Source organism: Wasmannia auropunctata, unplaced genomic scaffold, assembly GCF_000956235.1.
Source record: "Wasmannia auropunctata unplaced genomic scaffold, wasmannia.A_1.0 LD336057.1, whole genome shotgun sequence".
Lineage (NCBI taxonomy): Eukaryota > Metazoa > Arthropoda > Insecta > Hymenoptera > Formicidae > Wasmannia > Wasmannia auropunctata.
This window is the reverse complement of record NW_012026833.1, coordinates 168,633-194,409: the sequence shown is the minus strand read 5'-3', so window position 1 is coordinate 194,409 and position 25,777 is coordinate 168,633. Positions and strand designations below refer to the sequence as shown.

Here is a 25,777-nt window from a genome sequence, read left to right as displayed (position 1 = left end):
CAGGTCCTGAATGCATATGTGTCGGGCCCAGCGGCCACGGGCGTCGCGCAGGTCGAGGATTATCGGGGGATATTATTCGTCGCACTTCGAATGGGCCTCGGAATTTTGGGGCCAATTTTGCGTTAAAGGCGGCGGCTTTGTTAGAGAGTGGGTACTCTCGCTTCCATACCCACTCCCCAACTTTTGGTTTCCATGAGCGGCGGCGAAGATTGTAATATTTTTCCTGCCTTTGAAAAGCACGCGCCTCTAAGGAGCGGGTCTCGTCTAGTTGCCGGAACGGTCGGACGGCTCGTAGACGACAGGTTGTTTCTAGGAGCAATTTCATGCAAGTATGTAGGTACGTACTATAACGCCGTGCATTAGTATCATATATCATAGATATCATCGGCACTTGCTATAATCAGTAGGAATCACTTACTTTTCGTTTTAATAAATTAATCGGCGATTTATAATCGCGGTCGAGTTATAGTACGTCTCGATTAAATCCTATTATCTTGACCGAGTTTCTTGAATATCGGCTAAACAGAAAACGTTTTAATACGAGATTGAAAATCTGCTTCCTATATCAATTCTTTGAATTTTTTTAAATGATACAGTTATTAATTAACTTAAAATTTAACAATGCAAATTATTTATTATTAATATCTAGTATTAAAAATGACAGTAAATGGAAAATAACATTTTATTTCACCAGCTGAAGATTCCGTTTGCTATAATTATATAGATTGTAAAGAGTAAAAATTACTATTAAAAAAAATAGTTATATATTTTTATGTGTTTTATGCAAATAATACTATTACATCTTTTTTATTGAAATTGTGATATATATTATTTATTCAAAGTTTATAATTTTATATGACATAATCACAGAGAATTTTGGATTGTAATAAAAAAATAGAAAATATACCTTTGTTTTTAATATCTTATGTAATAAAATCATGAGATGCAATTTTAAAAAAATCACGCTGTCGTCGTTCTTGACAACTATTGTCGTCATAACTTATTTCACAACCGGGGATATATCTGTAACTTATGAGTAATTTACGATATACCAAAGCAATGATTTTCTTGTACAATAACAGATGATTCGGTCCAGCAACAAGTAACACTTCGAATGTTAAATAATTACTGTATTTTATTTAAAGTCCTTAATTTATAATGCTTAATTTGAAAAACTATTTTTTTTGTACACTTGATTTTTTTATTTAGAACTTATGAATATTTCCTTGAAATAAAATTTTGCAAATCTATCTTTAAATTACTTTTTGACGAATTGATTCCTAACAACAATTGATTTCGGACAAAGTACAAAAATTATATATATGTCTATAAAGACGTGAATATATTCTATGAACACATAGATAATAAGTAACAACTATTATGAAAGATAAATAGAAAAAAAGACACGGACACATATCTATAATACATATTATCTGTACGCTTACTTAGAGCATCGATTTTTTGCATTTGCGTTACAATAAATAAATGAATATGTTCTTGCTTCTTACAGTTTAATATAACTATATATCTATGATATGCTAGTATCTACTATTTCTATGATTTAAAATGAAATTTTTGACAAAGTAAATAGAATTTACTTTTTTAACATATACATTTTTACGCTTTTTTTCTTTTTTTCCTTCAAGAAATGATAAAATTAATTTATTTTTAAGAATTAATTTTATAACGTCTAAACTATTACATTCCATTTTTGGCATCGATCAATTGCATAATTAAGATTACAACTTTGCAGCAACTAATTGTTCCCGCTGCGAAAAATTATTATTGTACTACTACTAAAAATACAAATCTAAACTTATATATATATGATAAATTTATAAATTAAAAATAAAAATATAAGAACGACACGTGACATATATGTGCTAAATTATCATAAAATATAATCGCAATTACTCCGTATTATTGATCTTGATTGATTTGACTATAAAACTGTAGGAATGTCCATCGACGTCCTCTAATTCCCTCGAATAAAATTTCGCCGCTATTCTGGCACGTCCTTCTAACTTTGGCATCATGGAGAAGCTACATTCTGCGTCCGCATCTACTTCGACTGGTTCCGATAGCTTCAGCTTCAACTGTTCGTCCAGACCAGGCCCCTCGATAAGGAATCTACCCTTCCTCAACGGAACCGGCAGCGGATTGCGAAACTTAGCCGTAGCGTGAAGAGTCTGATCGACCACCGCTTCGTTATGCAACTACAGAAAAATAAATTAAAATTTACCATTTTTACAAAGTAAAATCCATTTGCTGTACCATTATTTTCTCTCTTTCGTTTTATCTTTGTCTACAAATGTTGTACGCATATTCCAATAATTACCGTGATTTTAATGTCAGGTTTCCTAACGCGAAAGTCATCCTGCGCGAAGTACTCGAAGTTCGTGTCCTTCACGGTGGCGAGGCAGGCGATATTGAAAGCGCATTGATCCAACAATCTTGGACCGTACTCCTCCCAGGAAACATCCATGCGAATCTCCTCGAGCATCCCTGGTCGAACCAGTCTATCGATGTGCAATCTTTTCACCGGATCGCCTACCCGGCCGGTGTACAGCACAGTTTCCACTCTCAGAATTACAGAGACGCGATATTCCATCGTCGAATTCCGATTTTTTATCAGTAATACGACGCTATCGGAAAGTAAGAAAAATTCGGAATAGAGTAGAATAAAACAAGAGAAAAGCGTTAAAGATCGATAAACATGTTTAAATTAAGTTTTGAAAAAAAATAAAATATGAGTTTGAAGATTTTTACATAATTTTTATATGTTATATTAATATTAAATTATCGTACGGTATCTCGGCAATTACAATTGGGTTAAGCAATCGCTACATTATTATATATTGTACAATATAAAGAACACTTGCAAGAATAGTAAAATAATTCAATCAAAGTAAGTACCTGAATGGCTGCCCAATTATGATGTCATCGCGCAATTCGAAAGTGAACATGACGTCGTTGAACTCCTCATTGAGATAATAACGGCTAAATAAAGATTCACTCTGGCGCAACGCTTTCAGCATAGCCGCACGTTCTTCATCGGATTCTATTAACATTAAAAATAATTATTATTACTTTTATAAATGACGTTAATAACTGATCAAATATTACATTAAACTAATATAATATTTCAGAATTAAATATTCTGAACCAGGACAGTGATCGCAATGCTAAAAATTCAGATAAAGTAGTAATCAATAAAATAACATGATCCTTCTTTTGTACGAACAATGTTGATGCAAATATTACTGATTTTAAAAAATTACAATCATAACAAAATTCCCAATTATTTAGGATTTGTTCATTTATCCTTTATTAAAATCTTTGAATAATTGAGCTAATAAATCTGGTTACAATTGTAATTTTTCAAAATCTTCAATAAAGAAATAATAAGCCCAATGATAAAGAAATAATTGAAACAATCTTATTTTATCCAAACGATCTGCAAATAGCAACTTGAGTAATATTTTTTATGAAATCTCACTTACTCTCTGGATACTTGTAAGTGTGCGTGATGTCTTCTCTTGCCCATCTGCCAACCGCTTTTGTGCTGATTAACTGGCCAATGCTGCGGAATCGTCATCATCGTCATTGCAATCAATCTTAATAATCGCTACAATACAAATATAATTTGTCATACTTACCCGTACATATCCTTGCGAATTAACTTTAACGGCTGCGTCGGTCCGTTGTAACGCCAGTAGACTTTGTCGGCATTCACCTCGGCGAAGACGAACGCATTGTCGTAGGGACGCAGGACTTCCCCTTTCTTTATGGCGGCCACCGATGCCGGTCCGCAACGATACGCGCCCTCGCTCAGTTCCTGAGGAGTCGCGTCGATGACCTGCCATCCCGAACAATCCGGCGATAGATCCAATCGCTTCATCCACACCTCGTTCCAAACGTGGAAATTCCTGCCACGGCGAAAATCGATTATTCTATTATCTACTGCCATTTAATATTTCCTAATTTTTCATCAAGAATTACCAATTTAATCGACACAGCAGATTATCCCGAATAATAAAGATTAATCATTTCATGTATATTTATTTCTACACGCATCTATTATTTTCGTTTTGATTCTTATCACATTTGATCGTGACTTGCAAGGAAAAGCTGAAATGTTGTCCGCCTTGAAATTACCATATGGAATCGTTGTTGAGCTCCTCCATAATCTTGCCTTCCGCATTGACGAAGTAGTCCACGGTCAGGCTGCTTTGCGTATCGTGCGCGCTCGAGTAGTTGGTCACCACTCGACATGGTATACCCAGAGTGCGACAAATGGTCGTCAGCACGCCGGCGAAGACCCAGCACTGCCCGTACTTGACCGGTTTCTTCGTCTTGTAATACTGCTGGAGTATTTTCTGCGAGCCCATCCACCTCGTAGGTGGTGTACCGCCCCCGTAGTCGTCCGACCAATTTCCCATCACTGCCCCGTTGTCGTCGGGAGAATTCACCTAGAAAACGACATGCCACATTTATCAATTCGGAAATTCCGAAACTTCACTCGTATACGCTAGAAATAAAAGTATATACTTTAAATATCATCTCTCTCAAAATATGGCTTAGTTTTGCTAGAAAAATTTTTTCTCCTAAATGGCTTACCGCGGCGGACAGGCAGCGCGTTATGATAACTGGATCGTTCCTGCCGGAAACGCGGACTTTGCCGACGTAGTTCATCAGGTGCAGGGTGCAGTCCAGGATGTCCCGTTCGAATTGCGCGTACTTCCATACGGTGGGCCGCATACGGTTGTGACTGCCGCGCCAGATTAAACCGTCCTCCGCCATCACATACTCTTGACGCTCAGCCTCGCCATCCAGATACACCACGTCGTCTGAAAAGTGGAGATATTCTGCAAAACTCGGGCTCGACAATTAACAAATTCGCCCCTGCCGTGCGGTTACAGATTATAGTTTTAGTAATTATATATAATATATGACACATTTTTATTTATACACACGTAAGTGTAATAAGTAATCAAACTGAGCATGTCAAATAATGTGTCATACATGTCATGTGTAATGTCGGGTTTCATGAAAATGACTACGTCATATTGTATCTTCGTGGTATAGTAAATGTTAAAAAAATAATCTTCAGCCCACGATGCTCAGACCGAGAAGATCTTCAAAAATGTCCATTATTATGTCTTAAATATATATAAAAGCAGTATCGTAAATTATGACGCGACGCTTCGTTGGGCGAAACGGAAGATTAGAATATCTGCGAACACATACCTCTGCACCATGGATTACAGATCAAGTAAAACGGATGATCCATTGTGTAACTGACAGCACCTTCGGATTCCTTGTTCTTGGTATCGATATCCATTTTCCATCTGCCTATAATCGCGTTTGCGGATGTTACAACCTGAAAACGACAGACATTATTAACAAGAAGTCTTTTCCGTCTTAATTCCTTCCTTCATAACGTTCAACGTTTCTAAATTAATTAAGATGACTGTCAACATTTTTAATATTGCAATTCGCAAGATCCATGATTCAATATTCAAATTCGATTATTTTAAGTGTATTTTACTTTACGAAAAAACACTTTAGTTTTAATATAATTAATTCTGATTATAAAACTATTATATATAATATATTCCGACCGTATATATGTGTTTAACACTAAATTGAGAGAAAGCCAACGAACGGTCATAGCAACATCTTCGTGCTTCTAATATTTCTAAATTTTATATACATATACTAGTTCCACAAATTGCGCGCCATTATTTTCGATCTCGACGCAGTTCTTGCTTGAAACAGAATAGTATTCTCACGTTATTAAATTGATCAAGTACTGATGTGGCATCTAATAAATCCCCCCTTCTCTGCGACGCGACGTAAATGCTAATCCAGATAGCACACAGAGCACAAAAGAATTCATTAGTATATTCAGTTTTATGTCATCAATTCTGAGTTAATTTTCAGGTGCAAAAAGAATCCCTTTTAGAAAAAGAATTCTTTTTGCATCTGAAAATGAATTAGTGACATATAACTGAGTTTTTTTTTCATCCTCTGTGCTATCTGGGAAGAAATTTCTTTTTGCTACGAAAAATATTACCTCGACCAAGATTTGAATCAGGACCTACCTATATTCCGTGCGGGCGTCTTACCCTGTTCGATCACCGAGGTATGTGATAATATTCATCGTAACAATCAAAGATATTTAAAATATAACGTATTATAAGCCCAATGTGTATAAACAATATATGTACTGATATTCCGACCGCGAAAAAAAATTGTTTAGCATTTATGTCGTGTTGCGGTGGAAGGGGGAATTTATTAGATGCCGATGAGCATCAGTGCTTATTAAATTGATTACTAATTTAATAACGTGAGAATATTATTCTGTTTTAAGTACTTATCAAATTGATTATCAATTTAATAACGTGAGAATATTATTCTGTTTTAAGTACTTATCAAATTGATTAGCAATTTAATAACGTGAGAATACTATTCTGTTTCAAGCAGGAACTGACGTCGAGACCGAAAGTAACGGCGCGCAGTTTGTGGAACTAGAATATGTATGTAAAATTCACATTAGAAGCACCAAGATCCTACTATGACCATATGTTGGCCTCCTCTCAATTTAAAACTGTTATATTGAGATTATAAATTTTTACAAACTTTCAAGCATATCAAATTTAAATTATTATTAGCGAAAAATCTCGCAGAATCTCGTATTTTAGCAACGCTCCTATACTCGCCTTTATTCTCAAGAAATTTGGTCCTCTGGCATCTATGGTGGTCTGCCAGGCGGCATCAGAAGTCTCCCCAGGATGGAGCAAAGCTGTTGCCACCAGTGTCCCATGCCCATGTTGCGGCCTCTCGACGCCGTCCAGCGTGAAGACGATAGAAATACCGTCGATGGAAGAAGTATAATCCCGCGATAGATTGAGGTGCAGATAAAATTCCTGACCACGTCTGACGACAAGTCTTGCTCTGTCATCCTGACGGGTCATCAGCTCGTATCTGGACGTCCGATGATTCTCGCCGTTCTCCTCGATGCAAGGATCCACATTGTGAATCGTCAATACTGGAACGCCGAAATCTTCCCCTGTGAGAATGACAGCGTTCTTAAGGATTATGAATTATAACATGTATCTTATAACAAAAGGTTGAGAAAATTATACGAATAGAAAACCGGAAATTATAAATTCTACTTTGATAAAGATGTTTAGACAATAATTAAGTAATAAATAGTTGTAAGATATCTTGGAATAAAATTGCTCACTTGGAAGCATTTTCAATGATTAATAATTGAATTGTTGAGAAGTACGAATTCCTATGAAAGAAAGTAGTACATTTAGGATAAAACAATTACAATTAGAATAAAACATGTACAATTAGCACAAATTAACGGAAAACGGGAATTTGCCAGATTCATTCAAATTAAAAGTCATGTAAGACTTTCCGATCCCGAAAAAGTGTCAAAGACATCTAATTGTTTTTAGGCCTAGCAGGGAATTATAAATAATTATAATCTTTTTAGATTATAGATTAGAAGATTCTATAATTTCTTGTTTGAATTTCTATAGGTGCAATCTATTGTTTTTGTCATTCAATTCAAGACTAAAAATCTTCTAAGAAGAATATTCTTAATTATATATGAGAATATCTATCTTTGATTTAAGACTAATTTTTTTTGTGCGGTAAATACTACAGGGAGATCTTTCGGAAACACCGCTTGATCGTCTTCTCCATCCTCGAAAATAATTAAATAATTAATTTATTATAATTAAATTTATTATAATTAATTAATAATTATAATAAAATTGATAACGTACGCGAAGAGAGAGTAATTGTTTTTCCGAGAAGATGAAATGTGAAATTATAAAGTTTTATACAAACTTTTGAACATATCAAATTAATTGAAAATAAATTCTCATTAGCGAAAAATTTCGCAGGATCTCGCATTTTAGCAGCTCCTATACTCGCCTTTATTCTCGAGAAAAAAAACTATATATTCCTCATTAAAGAATTTACGTTCTAGACGGGTAATAAGATAAACAAAACGCTAGTAGCGGTATACAGATAGGCTTCTATACAGATGAACCAAACAAATTTATACGTTAAGGTAGGACAAGAATAACATTAAGTAATACGCGACAAATCGAATCCAGAAAATCCTTCTTAGAAGATGGCGATAAATTATACGTCCTTTGACCGATCTTCAAATGCAGCCGAAGCACGCAATATCGGGAATATTTAGCGAAATGTATGCCGTAGAATAAATAACAATTGTAAGTTACTATGTAAGAATTATGTACAAATATTATAAAAATAGAATAAAACTGCACCAAATAACATGGTAAAAACTCCTTTTTTTTCAACCGAGGAAGAGTATTGTAGCTCACAAGCTACAACTGTATCGAGTATTTCCTACAATAACGTAGTGACAATCACGTCTTCTCACGAAATTTCAAAAACGCAAGACTGCAGAAATCGTAAATGCGCCCGGTAATATCATTCTTTCTGTATACGATTGTATCGTGTAGAAAAAATCCGCGAAGAACGTGAGGGACTCACAGTAGAATCTGAACGGAAACGGTCGGGTACGCCGATCGTTGAATATCCGGTAGCGATCGTAGAATCTGTAAAACATCCCGCGGCGGTCCGGGTGCAACGGATGCGCCGGCTGCGGATGCGAACGGTAGGCTGGATACATGGATGAGGAACGCGTCGGACGCGAGATCGTTGAATGACTGAAGGAACACGCCGACGACGAGGAGGAAGGAAAAATCGTGCAGCCGAGGTGGGTCGCGCTGCAGCTGAGGTGGGTCGCTTCTAGGAGCAATCTCAAGGACGTATGTGCTGCAACGCCGTGCGCGACCATACATGGCGTCATCGGTGACACCCGCTTGTCAGTAGGAGTCACCTACTTTTCGTTCTCATAAATTAGTCGGCGATTTATAATCACGGTCGAGTTATCGTATGTCTCGATTGAAGCCTATAGTCTCGATTATCTTGCGTTTCTCGAATTATGTAGAGACATTTTAATTACGAGACATTTTAATAGGAGTAGATTGCAAATCTGCTTCCTACATCAATTCTTCGAATTTTTATATGTGGTAAAATTATTACAAATATTAATATTATTGCATAATTTTTAAAACATATATTATTTACAAAGTTTATATAATGACATAATTATAAACGAAGTTATAACAACATAATTATATAGGGCTTTATGGATTACAATAAAAAATAAAACACCCCCTTGTTTTTTACAATAACATATGTATCTCAGAATCATGAGACATACAATTAAAAAAAATCATGCTGTCGTCATTCTTGACACCTATTGTAACTTACGAGTTGCAAATACCAAAGCAATGATTCCCTTCTACAATAACAGCAATCAGATGATTCGATCGAAGTAACGAGTAACTTAAAATGTTAAACAATTATACTGTTTTTTTTTATTTAACTTTCTATTATTTTATTATGTTTAATTTTAAGAACTGTCTTTTTTTAATGTTGTACATTTGACTTTTTTATTCAGAATTCACAAATATTTCCTTGAGATAAAATTTCGCAAGTCTCTTTATCTTTAAATTAGTTTTGACGAATTGATTTCTACGGATAAACTACAAAAATTATATAGACATGTGAACAATGCATTTCGTAATTAACGGATTGCATGCCTATGCAATCAATTTAATAGCATAAACCTACATTCATTAATTATACCATATTAAAGAGGAGTCATTAAAACCCACTACAATTTAAAGAAATGCGAATGTTGGTCGTTTTCGAAACCTACGTGAAACAATCGATTCCCTAGATAGAGCGAATATCCCACAAGTTAGAATGGTATCTCGGTAATTAATGATCAGAAAAAGAACATCGATCATTATCCTGGAATGCGTGTTATAACATGCAATCGTACAAGATTCTCGCATTTAAATCGCCACAATAATAGAAGCGGTAATTAAGCTTTACTGTCTCTGCAGTGAAACACGTTTCTCGCTATCAGATCTTCGTTCAATTCATTCGATCCAATGTAATGGGCTCGTTTCTCTTCAAGAACACGTGTAAGAAATCACTTTATCACCGAGTTGCGATTTCCATTTCGGTTGACTCGTGATACAATTCAATTTGGTAAAACCGACGGTTTGTAGAATTTCAGGTCAATTAGAGCTAGGCCAAGTTTTACCGTTTACGGGAAGACAAGGTGGTGCTCCGTATTAGTCGGGGCGACAATTGTACGCGATTTGAAAAAGTGTCCTTCTCAGTGACAGTTTCCAATGGTAGTTTTCACCGATAATTCTCAATCCACGTGATACGAGATGACATCTTTCATTCAAATTTTATATATAATTAGCTTTTATGTGACAGTGCGACAGCTTTCGACTTATATTACTTCTCGCGCGGACACACCGTCATTAAAAAGCAATTGATCGGCGTCATACACTTTTTACCTGCGTCAGTCGACTAGACAGTGTTGCTTAAGACTTGAATTATTACTGCAGACTATTGTTAAAAGAAAAATCGAAATATCAACAGAAAAGAAGATCGTGGATTTAAGCGAAAACATTTTAGAACATAAGTAGAAATATTATTGCATTGTCAGATGTCGTATTTTAGCACAGGATTTTAACAACGCGGCAAACGACTGTGACTGCATCACACAGAGTCACTCTTGTCGCGTTATTCAATCTACGAATAACAATACGCGCTCTCCATTTGTCATTGTAATCAGCTTACTTCATCGGTCTGAATACGAAAATGATGATGTTCCAATGACTCAGTTACGGGATACACATATATCATGGGTAGTGTGCGGAAATACTGTTACAAAAATAAAAAATCGAGCGACACGTGGCGCTCCAGATTGAGATCTCTTGCTTTCAATCGATTTTCTTTCTTTAAATTAATTTAAAACGAAGCTCTTTTTAATAACGTTTTAAGATAGGATCTTAAAACTAAACTTGAAACCAACTAAAAAACAAAGTATTTGTTTACAAAATACTACCCACCAAAATGCAAATTGTGTTTCTTCTACGCGACGAATGTGAATAATTAAGACTCGGAAGGACGCGGTATTTAAAAGTGAATTTTCTACATCGATTCCTGACAATGAGTAATGCAATTAGAATTCCTATCGGGATCGCGTGTCTTATAAAAAAAACACGTGCAAGATATTCTTGATCATAAGGAACTTGATGCTCCGGTTATATAAATATACGTCGGGATATCTTAATAATCGCGCGCAATGCAGAAACGCTGTCTGGCGATAATGATATGTTAATCTCTGTAGCTGAGAAGCTGGGAAGCAGAAGGATGTAAGTCCAAAAACTTATATACACCTGTCGAGCGATTTACATAGAAGAGGATGAGTCAACGAAGAAAGTTATCTGAAAGAGCGTGACTTAATGAAAAGAATCTTTAGTACGGAGAATCTCCAACGGGTAATCATGAAAGCACGATTCGGCGAATCTTTCGTGACTAATCTTTCCGGTTAATTTGCGATTCGAAAAGTGCCAAAGAATTTTGTGAAACTGTATCTCGTGCGGCATTTAACGTAATAAGATATAAATAGTAATGCGGCAATCTTTTTAGGAAATATGATGAATTAGCAACAAACACACACACACACGCAACTTTTTGTTTTTGACTTAAAAAAAAAATCTAGATTTTTGTGCGTTAATGGAATACAAAATATCCTTGGATAAAATGAATTTTTTATTGAGCTCTTAACCGATAATTCATAATATAAATACTATATCTAGTTTGTTCGCGAATACTTCGGGGAAAAGCGACGACGTAAAACACGGCTTTACGTCGACGAAAGTGACGTCACCGTTTAGCGGTCACGGCACCGCGTCGCTTGCGTAATTACACTTTCATTCGCGACAATGAATGAAGCCATTAACGCGCGAGTTCGAGACCCGATTTTGACAAGTCAAGCCCTAAGCTAGAAAAATTCCTTCAGAGAAAGAAAACGCGCGAAGAATTGGGTTGCTTCAAATAATCTAATTGATACCTAATATCAATATATAATTTATAGAAATTAGATATAATACCTAATAAATCTATAATATCAATATAACGCATAATAAATCAATAGGAGGCACTCAAAAGGATCTCGCTGGAAGAACAGAAAATGAATTTATGTGTATACACACAGACGTACATGCCGACTTCCCAAGAAAGTTAGTGGATTCTGTGCATATATGTATATCTTCGGCACATGATAAATGGCGCCCGCGCGACGATACCTAATGAATAATACCGCCGTTTTTAAATGCACACAATCATAATAACGAAGGCCGGCGCCTCGCGGGAGAGACGGAAGCTGACACTTCCCATCTGGCTGAGTATATTTTCTCAAATGGAGAGCGCGTGCGATAACTCGAGTGTGCTCGAGCGAACAAATCCCGCATTGTATCAGCGGAATCCGCGTTTATTTTCAAATCGTACGCCCGCTTATCGGGATGCAGCAATCAATTCTATGCTGAGAAAATATGAAGTAACGCAACATCTCTTATCAAGTTTGTTGAAAAATTACTTATATTAATTTTACGTATAATTGGGAGAAGCGGAAAAAATTTCCTTAACTCAAGCGAAGACGTAAACTTGCAAATAGCAAAGATACTGAGAAATGAGCATTTTAGATGTTTATATATCGCGTTATTTAATAATGTTAATAACGGCCAATAATTCGAGCCAAAAAAGATGTTATAAAATAATTTATTTATTACAGAAAGTAAAACTAACGGACCGTTTTGACCTTACTTGTTCGGCCTTTTCAACCGTATACAACTAAAAAATTATAAAATAAAGCCCGGCCTTAATGCATTATTGTCGTCCAAATTAAATATATGACAATGAAAATATTATATTTATAGATACAAATACGTAAATATATCTACGTTTTCAACTTTATATTTTTCAACAAATTGAAAATAAATGTTACGTAATAGAGTACACAGCCAACGATACTTGACACGAACGTATACATACGATAGTAAACGAATAAGGATCTCTCCTGTTACGTTAACGCTCATCTCGCGTCAATCGTTTTCGTTGTTCATTTCCTGTATTGCGACAATAAAATCATCGCCTACGTATCAAATTGCCGACCTTGCGATTTTTTTCTTCTTGATGACATCATGCGTTACATATAGACTGTAGTCTAACGTAAACTATTGCTTGCAATTTCTATCGCACCAAAAATCGTTGACTACGCACGTTTTCTCGGCACGTGTTGCATAAAACTAACATATATAGGCGCAGCATAGCCTTGACCAGTATTCTTTAAATAGGTTTTAGGGTACACCGGAAGAGTACTTCGCCTCTTGACTGAATTATTAAGATTGATACAGCACGTTCGGTTGTTCAACTCTTTACCGCTGTATTCAAGTTTCTTTTTATATATTCTAGAAAGTCTTGCTTTATATATTCTAGAAAGAACTTGCTCAATTTGATTGATTGACATTCTGATTAATCTTCTTATTGTTAGCGTATTTATGAAAAGATCTGTATTTTCAAAAACAAAAAAAATAAAACAGAAACAATAAAATTATTCTAAAAAATTTTAACAAACGAAATTTAATCGAGCAAAAACTTGCTTAATTTGCATGTTTTTATTAATGTAATTCTCTTTATATTTAGCCTGTTTTTTTTATTTATATATAAAAAAAACATGTATTTTTCAGACCCACACTGATCCTCTTGATATCTAGTGCATCCGCATGAAAATGAGACACAATTTTTTAAAAATTACTTAAAAAACAATAAAATTTACATATCGATTATTCAAAATGGTTTAAGCAACTAAGATTCTTAAATATTGTAAGTAAAATCGTAGAAGCGAAGAATTTCGATATGAAAAAGTGATCTCGCGATAATTCGCATCATTCATTTACGTGGGAAAATCACGAGGTCTAAACGTTGCACCTCGCTGCATTATCCGCATCTTAGCGGGGGCATGCGCCCTCGTTTACGCTGATTTACATTTAGGCGTGCAATACGGACCGCATACGGTATTTTACGCGCTCGCGTGATTCATACCGCTGACGATCACGCCTATCATCTCCGTTTTATTAATTGATTTCCACTCCGCTCGCGTGCGCGAACTCTGTCCTCAGAGGAGTCAATTGGCTACGTGGTGTCAGGCCAAGATATGTCTGGCGTAGAGAATATACCCCTTGTTATCGAGATCCATTCTGTCGCAAATATCGCAACGCGAAATTACATTTGCTCGAATATAAAGATATAGAAAAAAAATCGCTCGACCTAATAAATCCAATTGTTGATTAAAGAAAATAATATAATGTAATTTTTCGTGTTTACTTTGAATGTTTACATTAGTCTACGATTTCTAAAACAGATAAATATAAATAGATATATCACTATTTATTACGCCTTCTAAGATAACATTCCCTCAAATTGAAAAAAAATTATGTACATCATTTTAATATGTTGTACAACATTTTGAATCCAAATTAATACAAGCTGGAGAAAAATTTAAAAAAAAAGGAAAAAATAAAAATGAAATAAAAAGGAGGAAATATATTATTGTATACAATAGAAAAAAATTACAAAAGAAAGAAGAATGAAATAAGAAAAAATATATCATTGTTTATAATAAAGGTTTATAATAAGTCACTTTTATATTCTAATTCGCACGATTTGCGTATACGATGATTAAAAACAACTAGGGTAATAATTGTATGGCTTTCAATAATTACAGACATCGTGCTAATAATAGTAGATGCGTGATCATTTTTATACCCGTAAATATATCGTTCGTCACTTCTCGATAACGTGAGACGAAAGGTCAGAGAGAGATTTATTGACTCACGTACCGGAAGCGTGCACGCAAGAAACATTCGGGAACGGGAAACGGGAAAGATGATATTCTTATCCCTCTTGCGATTTTTTAGCTCCTCTCTCTTAATGCGATCCAAACTTTCGGTAGATATGCAGATAATCGTAATCCCACAAGAATATTTAGCTCGCCCCGGGAAAACATTAAGGACGTAATCTATTCGAAAAGTTACTCCTTCCTCCTGAACTTTTTAATCAGCATTAATAATAGTATTATAATTAGAATTTCTTCCGTGTACAAATATATGCAATGATATTACAGTGCATTAATACGAATTATGTGATAAACATCTTGTTTAAAGCTTTTCAAAAATCAGAATTTTTATTAGATTTTTAATTGTCAGTACACTCGACCGGCAATTATTATTAATAATTAAGAAACAGGATTAAACTTACCATCAGGGACAGTGGAAGGCGGTCGTGGTATCTCCGGAGGCTGATGGGGTCTGAACACGGCCCTAAATCCGGAGAGGCACTTGCACGAGCAGCACCGTTTTTTCATGATTAGCCACGAACACGAACGCTATACTGTCCATAATATTTCTCATCAATCATAGATTCACGCATTACAAATTATGCCTGATAAAATGTTTATTCAATAATTTTCATCATTTTCTAATAAATCTTATATAAGCTTCTATTGAATGGCATTTATAAATTGAATAAAATTCCTCATCCGCTGGACATAAAACTCTAGAAACAATTTTACAATTTGTAAAATTAGAAATAATTGAACAGTATAATTTGATTGTTGCATAAATCATTTTTTAATTCAGTTAAATTTTTCTTTCTTAATTTGAATATAATCGAATAAATCGAGAAAAATATGACTCTTGATACGATTAATTCTAAGCCTATAATTCAGCACATTTAATCGAGGACAAGCGGGGATCGCATAAACGAGACATAACGGCTCTTTAATTAAAGAAAATGGTAACTACAACGTAACTACAACGTAATCGACAATTCATTCAATATGCAAAATATGTCATCGCATGATAACGATATTTTCAAAAGAGTAAAAACAATTTATAAATTAAAGATATGTATATCGCACAATATTTTATTTTATGATATTATTCTGATAATCTTTACTTTTCACATAAATTTAATTATATTCTATTTTAATTTTAAAAAAGTAAATTAATAACATAAATTATTTATATTTTAATAAATCATCCTAAAACAATTAAATTTACAATAAGTTTATAATTTTATATAAATTTGTATCTGATGCTGTAATTCAGGTTTTTGTCACTTAAATAAATTGGCAAATCATCATAAGTCATATTTTTGCAACGTATTATTAGAAATAAGTATGTAATAAAATTTTCAATATTTATTAAATATGAATATGTATATACTTTTTTCTTAATAAACTTTTCATTGATTTATAAAATTTATAATTATAATATTTATATAATATAATTATAAAATTATAATATTTATGAAAAAATATATATATTTTTTTTCATAAATATATTTAATATCACTTAAATTTTTCCGTAATTATAAAATTTATTTTACAAAATAATTTAAAATAAATTCTGTACCTGCAAAATGTTATTCTAAGATAATTTTCTTTAATAAATGAGACTTCGCACGATACTACATCACTACACATCCCGAGCGCGTGTGTGCTTGATGATTAAAACAGCGTGTCGATCTCCGTGCCGAGCTGTCGAGCGACTGTCAGTGAAAATCAGCTGCCATTGGCAGCAGAGCAAACGACAGTATCTCCCGCCAGTCTTTGGACTTAACTTTTAGAGACATTTAACAGTAATGATATGCGAGTGTACTCTAACGTAGGCACCTTTTATGCAACATTGCTCAGACACGCCTCTTCAGATAGTAAAGTAGATATTACGCTCGTTAATTACTCTTGCGTAGCTCCTACGTACTTTTTGCCGTGTTTCTGTTGTCGTTTATAAAACATTACAAATACACGTAAATCAATCTTCATCTAAAAAAATTGGATCGTACGGAAAATTTTATTTTATGAAAAATCGATATCGTTAGTAAAACAAAGAATTCGCAAATATATTACATTGTATTATAAAAAATTAAATTATGAAATTTGTTAAGTCGAGTTAAATTAATAAAATCAAGTAAAAATAATTTAAGTAAAAAATAGTTAAATCAGAAAATTTTTTTCAAATAATCTCTCACATGCGCACGCGAAATTATTATTTAAAATAATATACATATATATCTGTATAATTAAAGACTTAATATATGTATATATTAATATAATAAACGATAAGTGTGAAAAAGTAAATAATTTGATATACGAATTGATACGTTGTATGTGCATTCGTTAATAATTATTGACGCATGATAAGCCGCACACTAATGCGGACGCGAGTAACGGCGTAAGTGAATGATAGCCAGGATAATACATATTTTTAGCTCTCTCGTAATACATCACGCAGGAATTCGTTCTCTGAATTTCGTAAGTCAGTTCAGTTTCCGCGGCATGCCAGGACGTTAATGTGAGTCTTTCTCATATTACTCTCTCAAATTTAGACTAGAACTACAAAAATGATGAAAGCTCCTAAATAAACAGCTTCGTAAGAACCGAGAAAGAGAGATATATAGTGAAAACAGTTATATAATTCGAAAAATAAAAGATAAAGAAAAATGAAGTGTTAAACAATTGTAGCTTTTATTTGGGAAGACTCGATCAAATCGAAGATCAAATTTCATGTTTTGCTTAAGAGGCAACAGTTAATTAATTTTTAACAATCTTCTATCATTCAATCAAAATACAAAAATAAAAATATACAAGAAATGAATATAAAAATTTTTCCATTATAAGAAAAATTATTCATTTTATATCAAATTTTAATGCATATATAATCTTAACAACACTATTTACATATCCGTATATATTGTACACTTATTGATTATATAAAATCCAATGTAGATTCGTGATCTGGCCGCGTAGTATCTTGGTTGTCCTCTATCACAATCGTTCCAACATGATTCACCGTAACGTACAGGTATGAATATTCGTAATTGCCAGACGCATTCTGTAATTAAAATTAAACGTGTGAGCGCAAATAATAAGTAGTATCTCCGCCCGCAAACTCGCAAACTTACCTCCTTCACTTCTGCATACACCGTTCCCTGCCTTCTCGTTCCTTGCACGTAAAATCTTATTCTCATGTACTTGATGCCGTTCTTAATGTAATACATATGACTGAAAGAACAAATGCAGTGGTATCAGTCCAAATGTCAATTATATATTCTAAAAGGACAGTTAAGACAGTATTCTTCACTTTCGAGATTCGACATGTATCGAGATGTGGCAGGATTCATACATATACAAAATGCATCTATATTTTTCTTTTATATAAAAACGCTAAAAAAATTATCTGAACATACCTGATGTGTCTCCTACGTCCACGTCGAGTTTCCTCTCCGTAGGCCTTCACAGGTGCCCCGAGAATGTCCATGACCTTCGGATGCTCTATGCAACGGACACGGGCTTCGCTGTAGACGGCGTATGGGCTTTTGCTGGAGAACAGCTCCGAAAATAGGGCGTACAACATGAAAGCCGTAACCCCAATGCCACCTATTATCACTCCAAGATATCCAGCAGATTTCAGGTTTTCCTTGACTGAAAAAAAAAAGAGAGGAAACAAATATAACCATTATGTGGCGATAGTGGCAATAGCATGGATCATGGGAAATTTACCTACTTCTGCAGTGCCAATCTGTACCTGATTATTGGTTTCGTTGGAGTCAACCTTGGCCACAGATTTCTTCGTCGAGTAGCAAATTCTGTGTTTAATGCTGGGAACAACACTGAGACAGTACGAGGTGTTTGGCATATGGGTGATCAAGTGTCTCCTCTGAAGAATGTGATTTAACGCTCTCGCCGACGCCATTATTCTGAAATATTAATATATAGTTATTAATATAACAACAAAAAATATATATAAAATATATATAACATATCACAAAATATATCAAATTTTACAAGAGCTTAATTTAAGGTTAACCGGTTCTTCACCAAAAGTATCAGCAAGCTATTGCAAACATATACAGTAATCTCTCGTCTTATTCAAATTATATTATATTCATTATTGTTATTAACACTTACACGATATATATATATATATGTACTAATTCATATACAAGAAAAGAGTTACTAAAAATAAATATTAAAGTAACTCCTATCCTCGATCACAAGATTGCGGTAGCGGTAGCCATGATCGCAGTATCGCACTGCGTTCGCATTTCGCTTGATGAACGGTATTCAAAATCAAATCTTGTGAAAATCATCTTAAATATGATCGCAAGATCTTATCATTTTATTAGGACAAAGAAACCATTAGTGATTTAAAATAGTTTTAAAATGTCGAGCCGTTCCAGCTGATGCTAAATTCTGATATATTCACGGAATATTTTTGATATTTCAACAATTCAAGAATATTTGGCGTTGGAACAGGGTGATATTTATATAGAGCAGTATTTATATTCCGATCTTAAATTTCGCTAGAAATACAATTCATAATCTCGAAATGCTATCAATAAGATGATCTTAAATGTAAAATCGGACTATAAATACATATTGTTTATGTCAGCCGTCAGGGTAGATTAGCGCGCGCTGATTCGCCGTAGAGCGTAAACTTGAAGGATATACCCTAGAAATTCCCTAGTTCACAACCAATTAGCACTCTGAACGAACTCCCAAGATTGGGATACCGGCTTAAGCTTGCCTAGCTCATCAAAACAACCGCCTCGTTGTTGTCGGATTGTTGACTTCATAGGTTAACGGCAGAAAAATAATAAAAATAAGCTTTTTGAGTGTCGAAACGCACACAGAGATAAGGTTATTAATGAAGACAGCACATCAGAGATTAGTTATGGTTGGCGATCGCGACGGGTAAATACAATTGTCAATTTTACATGTTGTCATCGAGATCTGTCAACTTGGAATAAACTCTCGCGAGATGAATCGCGAAATTGCATTTTGCGATATCATTTGCCAGAATTCTGATTTAGAATAGATTATTAAGTGGATCTAGTTGTGTCTGATGACCCGAGGCCAAAGTATTGCCACGTACGTGAAACTTTTGTTCTCAGGCTGAAGGAATTGCTGAGGCGCAGACTGGTCGAGTGCGGATGGCGGGATCAGGTGAAGCTGATCGCGAAGGAGATAATAAAGGAGCACGGCCACGACATCACCTATGACATGCTGCTGTCCGCAGTGACGAGCAGGGCTCGCACGCTTGTGCCGGACTCTGTGAAGAAGGAGCTGCTGCAGAAGATAAAGAATCAGCTGTTGGCCCAAGAGGAGAAGCTGAAGATTGTGACGGACCGTTAGGAATCTTATTTGGATTAGTATTAATTATTGACAATTTCCCCCCCCCCCCCAATGACAACTATGTTAAACACACTCGTAAGCGAGTCATGACACTCATGACAGGAATTGTGCTCTTTGAACAATTTATTATGTGACACGTGTTACAATTATTACTTTAATATATATAAACAATTTTTTTATTAAAAGGCAAACTGTTATTTTACTTCATTAGAATGTACGTCTAATAATTAGAATAGAATGTAATTATTTAATTTAAAGTGAGTTTAGGGAAATGTACATTTGCAAAAGAGTATTTTTTACATAATCTCTTGTACTTATATTTTAATCTGAAATGTACAAGATTGTACGAATTAAAAATATTTAGTTTCTCAAGTGAATTTAATTTGAATTATTGCGGCGTCAGAGATAAGTAAAACTACATTGATGTATATTCTATTCGCGGTAATTACGCTCGTCGCCGGCAGACGGCGACACCGGGCACGCCGCAATTCCGCATCGAGCTAGGTTAAGGTGATTTCGTGCGGCAGAGTGACACTATTTGGCGATTTGTAGATTTTTTGGTTCAACCGTCCAATTTTTTCCTCCGACGTCGGCGAGTTTCGACCGGTGGCACTACAGCGTTAATTATTTAGCGTAACCGTTAATAGTTGAAAGATGTTGATAAAAGTGAAGGTAATTATGCTGGCCCCAGATTGATCCCGTCTCGAAATTCATTCGCCGGCTCGGCAATATACTTTGATCCCGTTTTTTTTTCGTTTCAGACTCTCACGGGGAAGGAGGCAAGTATCCTGAAAACAAAGCGGTTTTACAAGACCGAGCGACGCACGTGATGCTCGGGATGCTAAAAGTGGTCCTTTTTTCGGAGCAGGATCGACTTCGTTTTTGCACAAAAACAATTTGACATTTCGGCCAATTTTGGAAAACGTTTAAATTGTATCTTGAGAATTTCTTGATTTGAAATATTTGGAAAACTGTAGAGCCATAAACGAGGATAAAAACAAAGTTAATCTTTTTATTGGAACTTTCAACTATATTGCTCAACACATCGTTATATTTGAATCGAGAGCTACCTCTCTTTCTTCGATCTGTTATATTTCTTCAAGTATAATATGCTAGTCTTCACCTAAACGTCTTATTTATATTTATTATTTTATACTGATATTTAAGTAGCTGTAAATAAAAAAAACGCGTTCTTTAAAATTCTCATAGGTCTTCAATTAATGTATGAGAAATGTAATAACGTATCTCTTCTTCAGATTGAAATAGATATAGAACCCACAGACAAGGTAGAGAGAATTAAAGAGAGAGTGGAAGAGAAGGAGGGAATACCACCGCAGCAGCAGCGATTGATATTTTCTGGCAAGCAAATGTACGTATAAATCATTATCGTGCTTACTTTTGTCGACGCCGTCGCGTCGCACAAAAGATAACGCCTATAATTTGTGATCAATTAGGAATTGAAATTGTCATTCACGGTTTGTCATAGTTAGTGCAATTTTAATATCTTAATTTTTCCCGTACATTCACCCAAACAGCACACTTTATCCGAGGGACGTTCTTTACATACGAAAGACATTCTTAAGACGTAAAGGATGTCCTCTGGAGAACGTTTTTTGGAAGTGTGTGCTGTATGGGCATTTTCAAGTGAAACTCTTTGAAACATGGCGTTATACATAATCCGACGTTGCAAGCAACGCAATAGTAACGCGTCTCTTTCCTAAATCCCTTCGACGCGCACACTCTGCATGGCCTTCTCATGGCAACGGTCCTCCTAGCGGTCGCAGGTATACACTTCGGGTAGTGATGCATCAAGCTCCATTCCTCCATTTGCATTCCTTTAACAACAATATCTACATTACTTTCGATCCGTACTTTACACTTTAAGATAGAGCTTTTGTGTTGAATTAAAGCAGGAATAAATAATTGCATATAAAAATCTCAATTGACCGATCGACTTTTTTTCAAAACCGGTATAAGGGATATGTTCGAAATTAGAGAAGTGAATTGAATTTAAGAGAAGACTAATTTTATTTAGAATTATTGAGAGACGTGTGTGATCGATTAAATATAAAATATTATATATAATCGGAAATAATTGGAAAGTGTTATGCTTTCGTTTCAGGAACGACGAGAAGACTGCGCAAGATTACAAGGTTCAGGGCGGCTCGGTGCTGCATTTGGTGCTGGCGTTGAGAGGAGGCTGCAGATACAACATTCCTCATTTATAAACGACTGCGAGAGGATATTGAAGAATTGCGTGAAGGCCACAGAAAGAGAGGGGAAAAAAAAAGAACAAAAACAAAATGTTTATCATCGCGCATGTGCGTTCACGGAAGGACTTGAAAACTCTATGTTATTTTTAAATAGGGTAACACAGTCATGTGATCTTTACAACCTAAATAAATATTTAATAAAGTAATTTAATCATGAAAATGACACGTGCGTATTTCTATTTTTAAAATAATTTCTTATTTAGGGGGATAATATGTTACCTTCCTCTTCTTACGCGTCGTATACATTTTACAACATTAGATATTGCAATGAGATTTTAATTATTTGTTGCAGCATTAAAAAAGTTATATCTAAGGAGAGGAGAAGTATATTGCTCGAACAGCGTGATTTATCACACAATAATTTATTTAATTAAAGTCTTAATAAATACAAACTATTGCAAGTATATAAATAAAACCTATATACCAAACCTATAAAAACATATGAAAACATGCTATAATACATTCTTAGGAAATTCGTAAAAAATTTGGTAAGAAAAAGACCCGACCCAAGTTCTACAGTATTAAGGACAGTTTTCCACAAGTTAATACTCCATGCATTAAACATATCAATTATCAACACTAATCACAATTGTTTTCTAAATTTTTCATGATCACACACTTTTGGTTTGGAATTTCTTATTTATTACTTTGTAAATATAAGTAGCCTCAACTATAATATATATTAGAATGCCTTGCTAAGTCGGCATTCAAGAGAATATAATTAACAAATTAACGGTATTATTTATAATTTAAAAAATTCGAGATTTCTAGGAATTCTTAAAATTTTAAATTCGGAAGTTCGATTTCACAATACTCTTAAAAGTTACCGAAAAATTATGAAGTTTAAGATAATATAATTATGGAAGAAGTACGCGAATTAAAATTAATTATATAATATTTTTCAAAATAATTATTAAATTGTAATTAAAAGTAGTTAAAATTAAAACTAAGCATTGTATTTTCATTCCAATCATTTATCGTTTCTTTTCTTTCGTCTATATTATAAACAGGACTATGATTTAAAAATGAAGTAAATATATAACTACAATTTCTCTTCGGTTTCAGTCTTTACAAGCATAATTATTATATAACTCATAGACATGAATTACAAACAAACGATTTGTTGTTCTTAACAATATTTTTAAAAAGATAAAAACATAAAGGCGAGAAGGCTAAATCAACAATTGGTGTTTCATATAAAAATATGCATTGCTTCGTTTCTTCATATTTCTGTCTTCTTAATAAATCAAAATTTCAACAATTTCGCGATTTATTTAAATCGAAATCTCTCATAATACATAATGTAATAAAATTCTCATAAATCTCTTTTAAATGATAATTTAGGTAAAAGCTACGTAGGTAGGTACAGGAAACAAAGCACTTTATTAATTAATTAATGGAACCGCCGCGCCAATTCGCTATAATACTACACGTTGCGAGGGTCAGGCTCTCGTGCACATTACAGCCGTATCTATCGCGGGCCTCCGGCTAGTTTCTGTGGTATCTGCTGTTATGCGTCGCCCGGCTCCACTTGGTCTTAAAGACGCGCTGGCAGATGTTGCAGTAGACCGCGGAGTTCGGCGACTCCTCGTGCTTGGACGTGATGTGCCGCAGCAGCGCGTGCTGCGTCGTGAACGTGACGCCGCACTTGTTGCAGTACGTCATCGTGTGGACGCTGCTCCTCACGCTCGCCGTCGCCGTCGCCTTCGACAACTCTACAAATGCATTCCTCGGTTTACCCAAAAAGTCTCTGGTCTCTATTCTAGACTACGTTCCTGACGCTACCAGATACTGCAAATATATCGGATATCGGCGAACGATCGTCTAAGAGGCGAGCCCTCCGCGACTCGCAGAAGACTAGAGAATTCCGGCGACAGCAGAATCTTGTTCCTTCGTCAATTTCAAGTGAGCTTTTAAGAGAGATTTTAGATTTAAAAAAAATCGCAACAGTTAATGTAAAAAAATTCGAAAATCGTTTCCCCGATGTTAAAATTGCACGGTAAACGCGCGGTTTAACGGCGATAGCGATCTCGGGAAAGAACGACGGTCGTGTCAACATTAATTTGTTTCTTTCAACAGAGACGTTACAGATAACTACATCAGTTTGCACGAAAATTAAACCACACTCCCGTTAATGAAATACGATAACATCGACGCATTAATTCCTACATTCAATGCCTCGTCCGCTTTAAGTTGTGTTATTTCGTCACAAGTCCACCTCGTCCTTGCATTCGCAATTATCGTCTTAGCAGTCCGTATACCTTTGAAGTCTGATAATGTTTAAAATGTGAAGCGATTTCCATTACCTGCGCTGGCCATAATAAGATTCCGGCAAAAGTCCCGGCTGCAGGTCACATCGTTATCTTGTCGCCGATCTGAATTTATACGACGGCTCTTTTTATAATTGCCGTCGAAAGAAGTGGCAACGATACGATACGACTAATTGAATTATCATAAAATGAGTTTGATCATTTGAAATGAAATGATCCATTGAAATAATTAAAATCAAACACACATTGAAGTCCGGTGGAAAAAGTAACGGTAAAGGAAATTTTTGTTCACAGCTCTTCTCTGAAATAAGTAATTAGCTCTTGACAGGTTTTCTTCTGAAAATAATTAATTAACGCATTAGGGATGGAGCGCAACGCATTATTGATCATCAGGCAACTGACTCTCGGTACACGGGGTGTGTTCCATCAGAAATTCTTTTTATTTACATTACTGCGATAACATCTGAAAGCGTATAGTCTTACACGATCTTTTTTTTTTTTTAATTAAGTTACAAGCTCACAATTACGAATACCGAACGTAACACGTACCTGAATAGAGAACGCAATATTTTTTTTTCTCGTGCTACCGACAGTGTGTCTCACGATATCTACAGTTAATTTCTATAAACTCACTGCAATACACATCCGCTGTTAATTCTTCTCGGAGAGAGAATTAACCCTTCCAGGCCGAGACGAATAATTTTTTACTTGCCGCTGCTCCGAAACCACATTATTTTTTTTTTTTTTGCGATCCTCGTTCGAACACCGCGGTAGATCCCCTTGACTAGGAAATACGAAACTGTCGGTTTTTCGGTAAAAGCTTCGGTAAAACTGAGCCTCGGAGGGTTAAACAGCTTTTCTTCCTGCGACAGCGCGCGTTCTCGATTTCACATTTCGCAGCGTACAGAACGGCAACATATTCCATCCGGCAATCTTTTCAGGACCGACAAAGGCGTCACGTATGAACGATCTTTTTATAGAAGGGAGTTAAATGTAAAATTCGTTCATATAAATTTATTAAATTACATATCTTCGAATCAATT

The 25,777-nt window shown here is 34.9% G+C and overlaps 4 protein-coding genes across 7 annotated transcripts in view; 1 reads left to right on the top strand and 3 right to left on the bottom strand.

The window, feature by feature from the left end:
• Positions 1 to 1,324: 1,324 nt before the first annotated feature.
• Positions 1,325 to 16,592, bottom strand: LOC105450680 (annulin). 3 transcript variants are annotated; one of them, XM_011690629.1, is made up of 11 exons: positions 16,410 to 16,592; positions 15,253 to 15,379; positions 6,726 to 7,075; positions 5,251 to 5,383; positions 4,621 to 4,850; positions 4,159 to 4,472; positions 3,660 to 3,929; positions 3,504 to 3,583; positions 2,917 to 3,061; positions 2,339 to 2,645; positions 1,325 to 2,216 (listed from the first exon to the last, which is right to left on the bottom strand). In XM_011690629.1, the coding sequence occupies exons 2-11, from the start codon at positions 15,356 to 15,358 to the stop codon at positions 1,911 to 1,913; spliced, it is 2,241 nt and encodes a 746-aa protein (XP_011688931.1). In that variant the 5' UTR covers positions 15,359 to 15,379; positions 16,410 to 16,592; the 3' UTR covers positions 1,325 to 1,910. The 3 variants fall into 3 exon arrangements, with proteins under 3 accessions (XP_011688931.1, XP_011688930.1, XP_011688929.1); XM_011690628.1 differs by having other exon boundaries at positions 15,253 to 15,384; positions 16,410 to 16,591; XM_011690627.1 differs by lacking the exons at positions 15,253 to 15,379; positions 16,410 to 16,592 and adding an exon at positions 8,548 to 8,742.
• Positions 16,593 to 17,497: 905 nt separating this feature from the next.
• LOC105450678 (mitochondrial import inner membrane translocase subunit Tim21) lies at positions 17,498 to 19,379 on the bottom strand. Its single transcript, XM_011690626.1, has 5 exons — positions 18,965 to 19,379; positions 18,557 to 18,753; positions 18,244 to 18,478; positions 17,959 to 18,058; positions 17,498 to 17,888 (listed from the first exon to the last, which is right to left on the bottom strand). The coding sequence occupies exons 2-5, from the start codon at positions 18,747 to 18,749 to the stop codon at positions 17,763 to 17,765; spliced, it is 654 nt and encodes a 217-aa protein (XP_011688928.1). The 5' UTR covers positions 18,750 to 18,753; positions 18,965 to 19,379; the 3' UTR covers positions 17,498 to 17,762.
• A 123-nt stretch (positions 19,380 to 19,502) lies between these two features.
• LOC105450676 (NEDD8) lies at positions 19,503 to 22,624 on the top strand. Of its 2 annotated transcripts, XM_011690622.1 has the most exons (4): positions 20,655 to 20,863; positions 20,953 to 20,970; positions 21,448 to 21,560; positions 22,314 to 22,624. In XM_011690622.1, exons 1-4 carry the CDS (start codon positions 20,846 to 20,848, stop codon positions 22,417 to 22,419), a joined length of 255 nt encoding a protein of 84 aa, XP_011688924.1. In that variant the 5' UTR covers positions 20,655 to 20,845; the 3' UTR covers positions 22,420 to 22,624. The 2 variants fall into 2 exon arrangements, 1 of the variants encoding a protein (XP_011688924.1); XR_974485.1 differs by lacking the exons at positions 21,448 to 21,560; positions 22,314 to 22,624 and adding an exon at positions 19,503 to 19,750 and having other exon boundaries at positions 19,951 to 20,863; positions 20,953 to 21,037.
• The window catches only part of LOC105450677 (protein bric-a-brac 2-like), a 39,129-nt gene continuing 35,019 nt past the window's right edge, over positions 21,668 to 25,777 (bottom strand). The window contains exon 6 of the mRNA XM_011690625.1: positions 21,668 to 22,026. Coding sequence (XP_011688927.1) covers positions 21,770 to 22,026 — 257 coding nt within the window. The 3' untranslated portion in view covers positions 21,668 to 21,769. The remainder of the gene's footprint in view (positions 22,027 to 25,777) is intronic.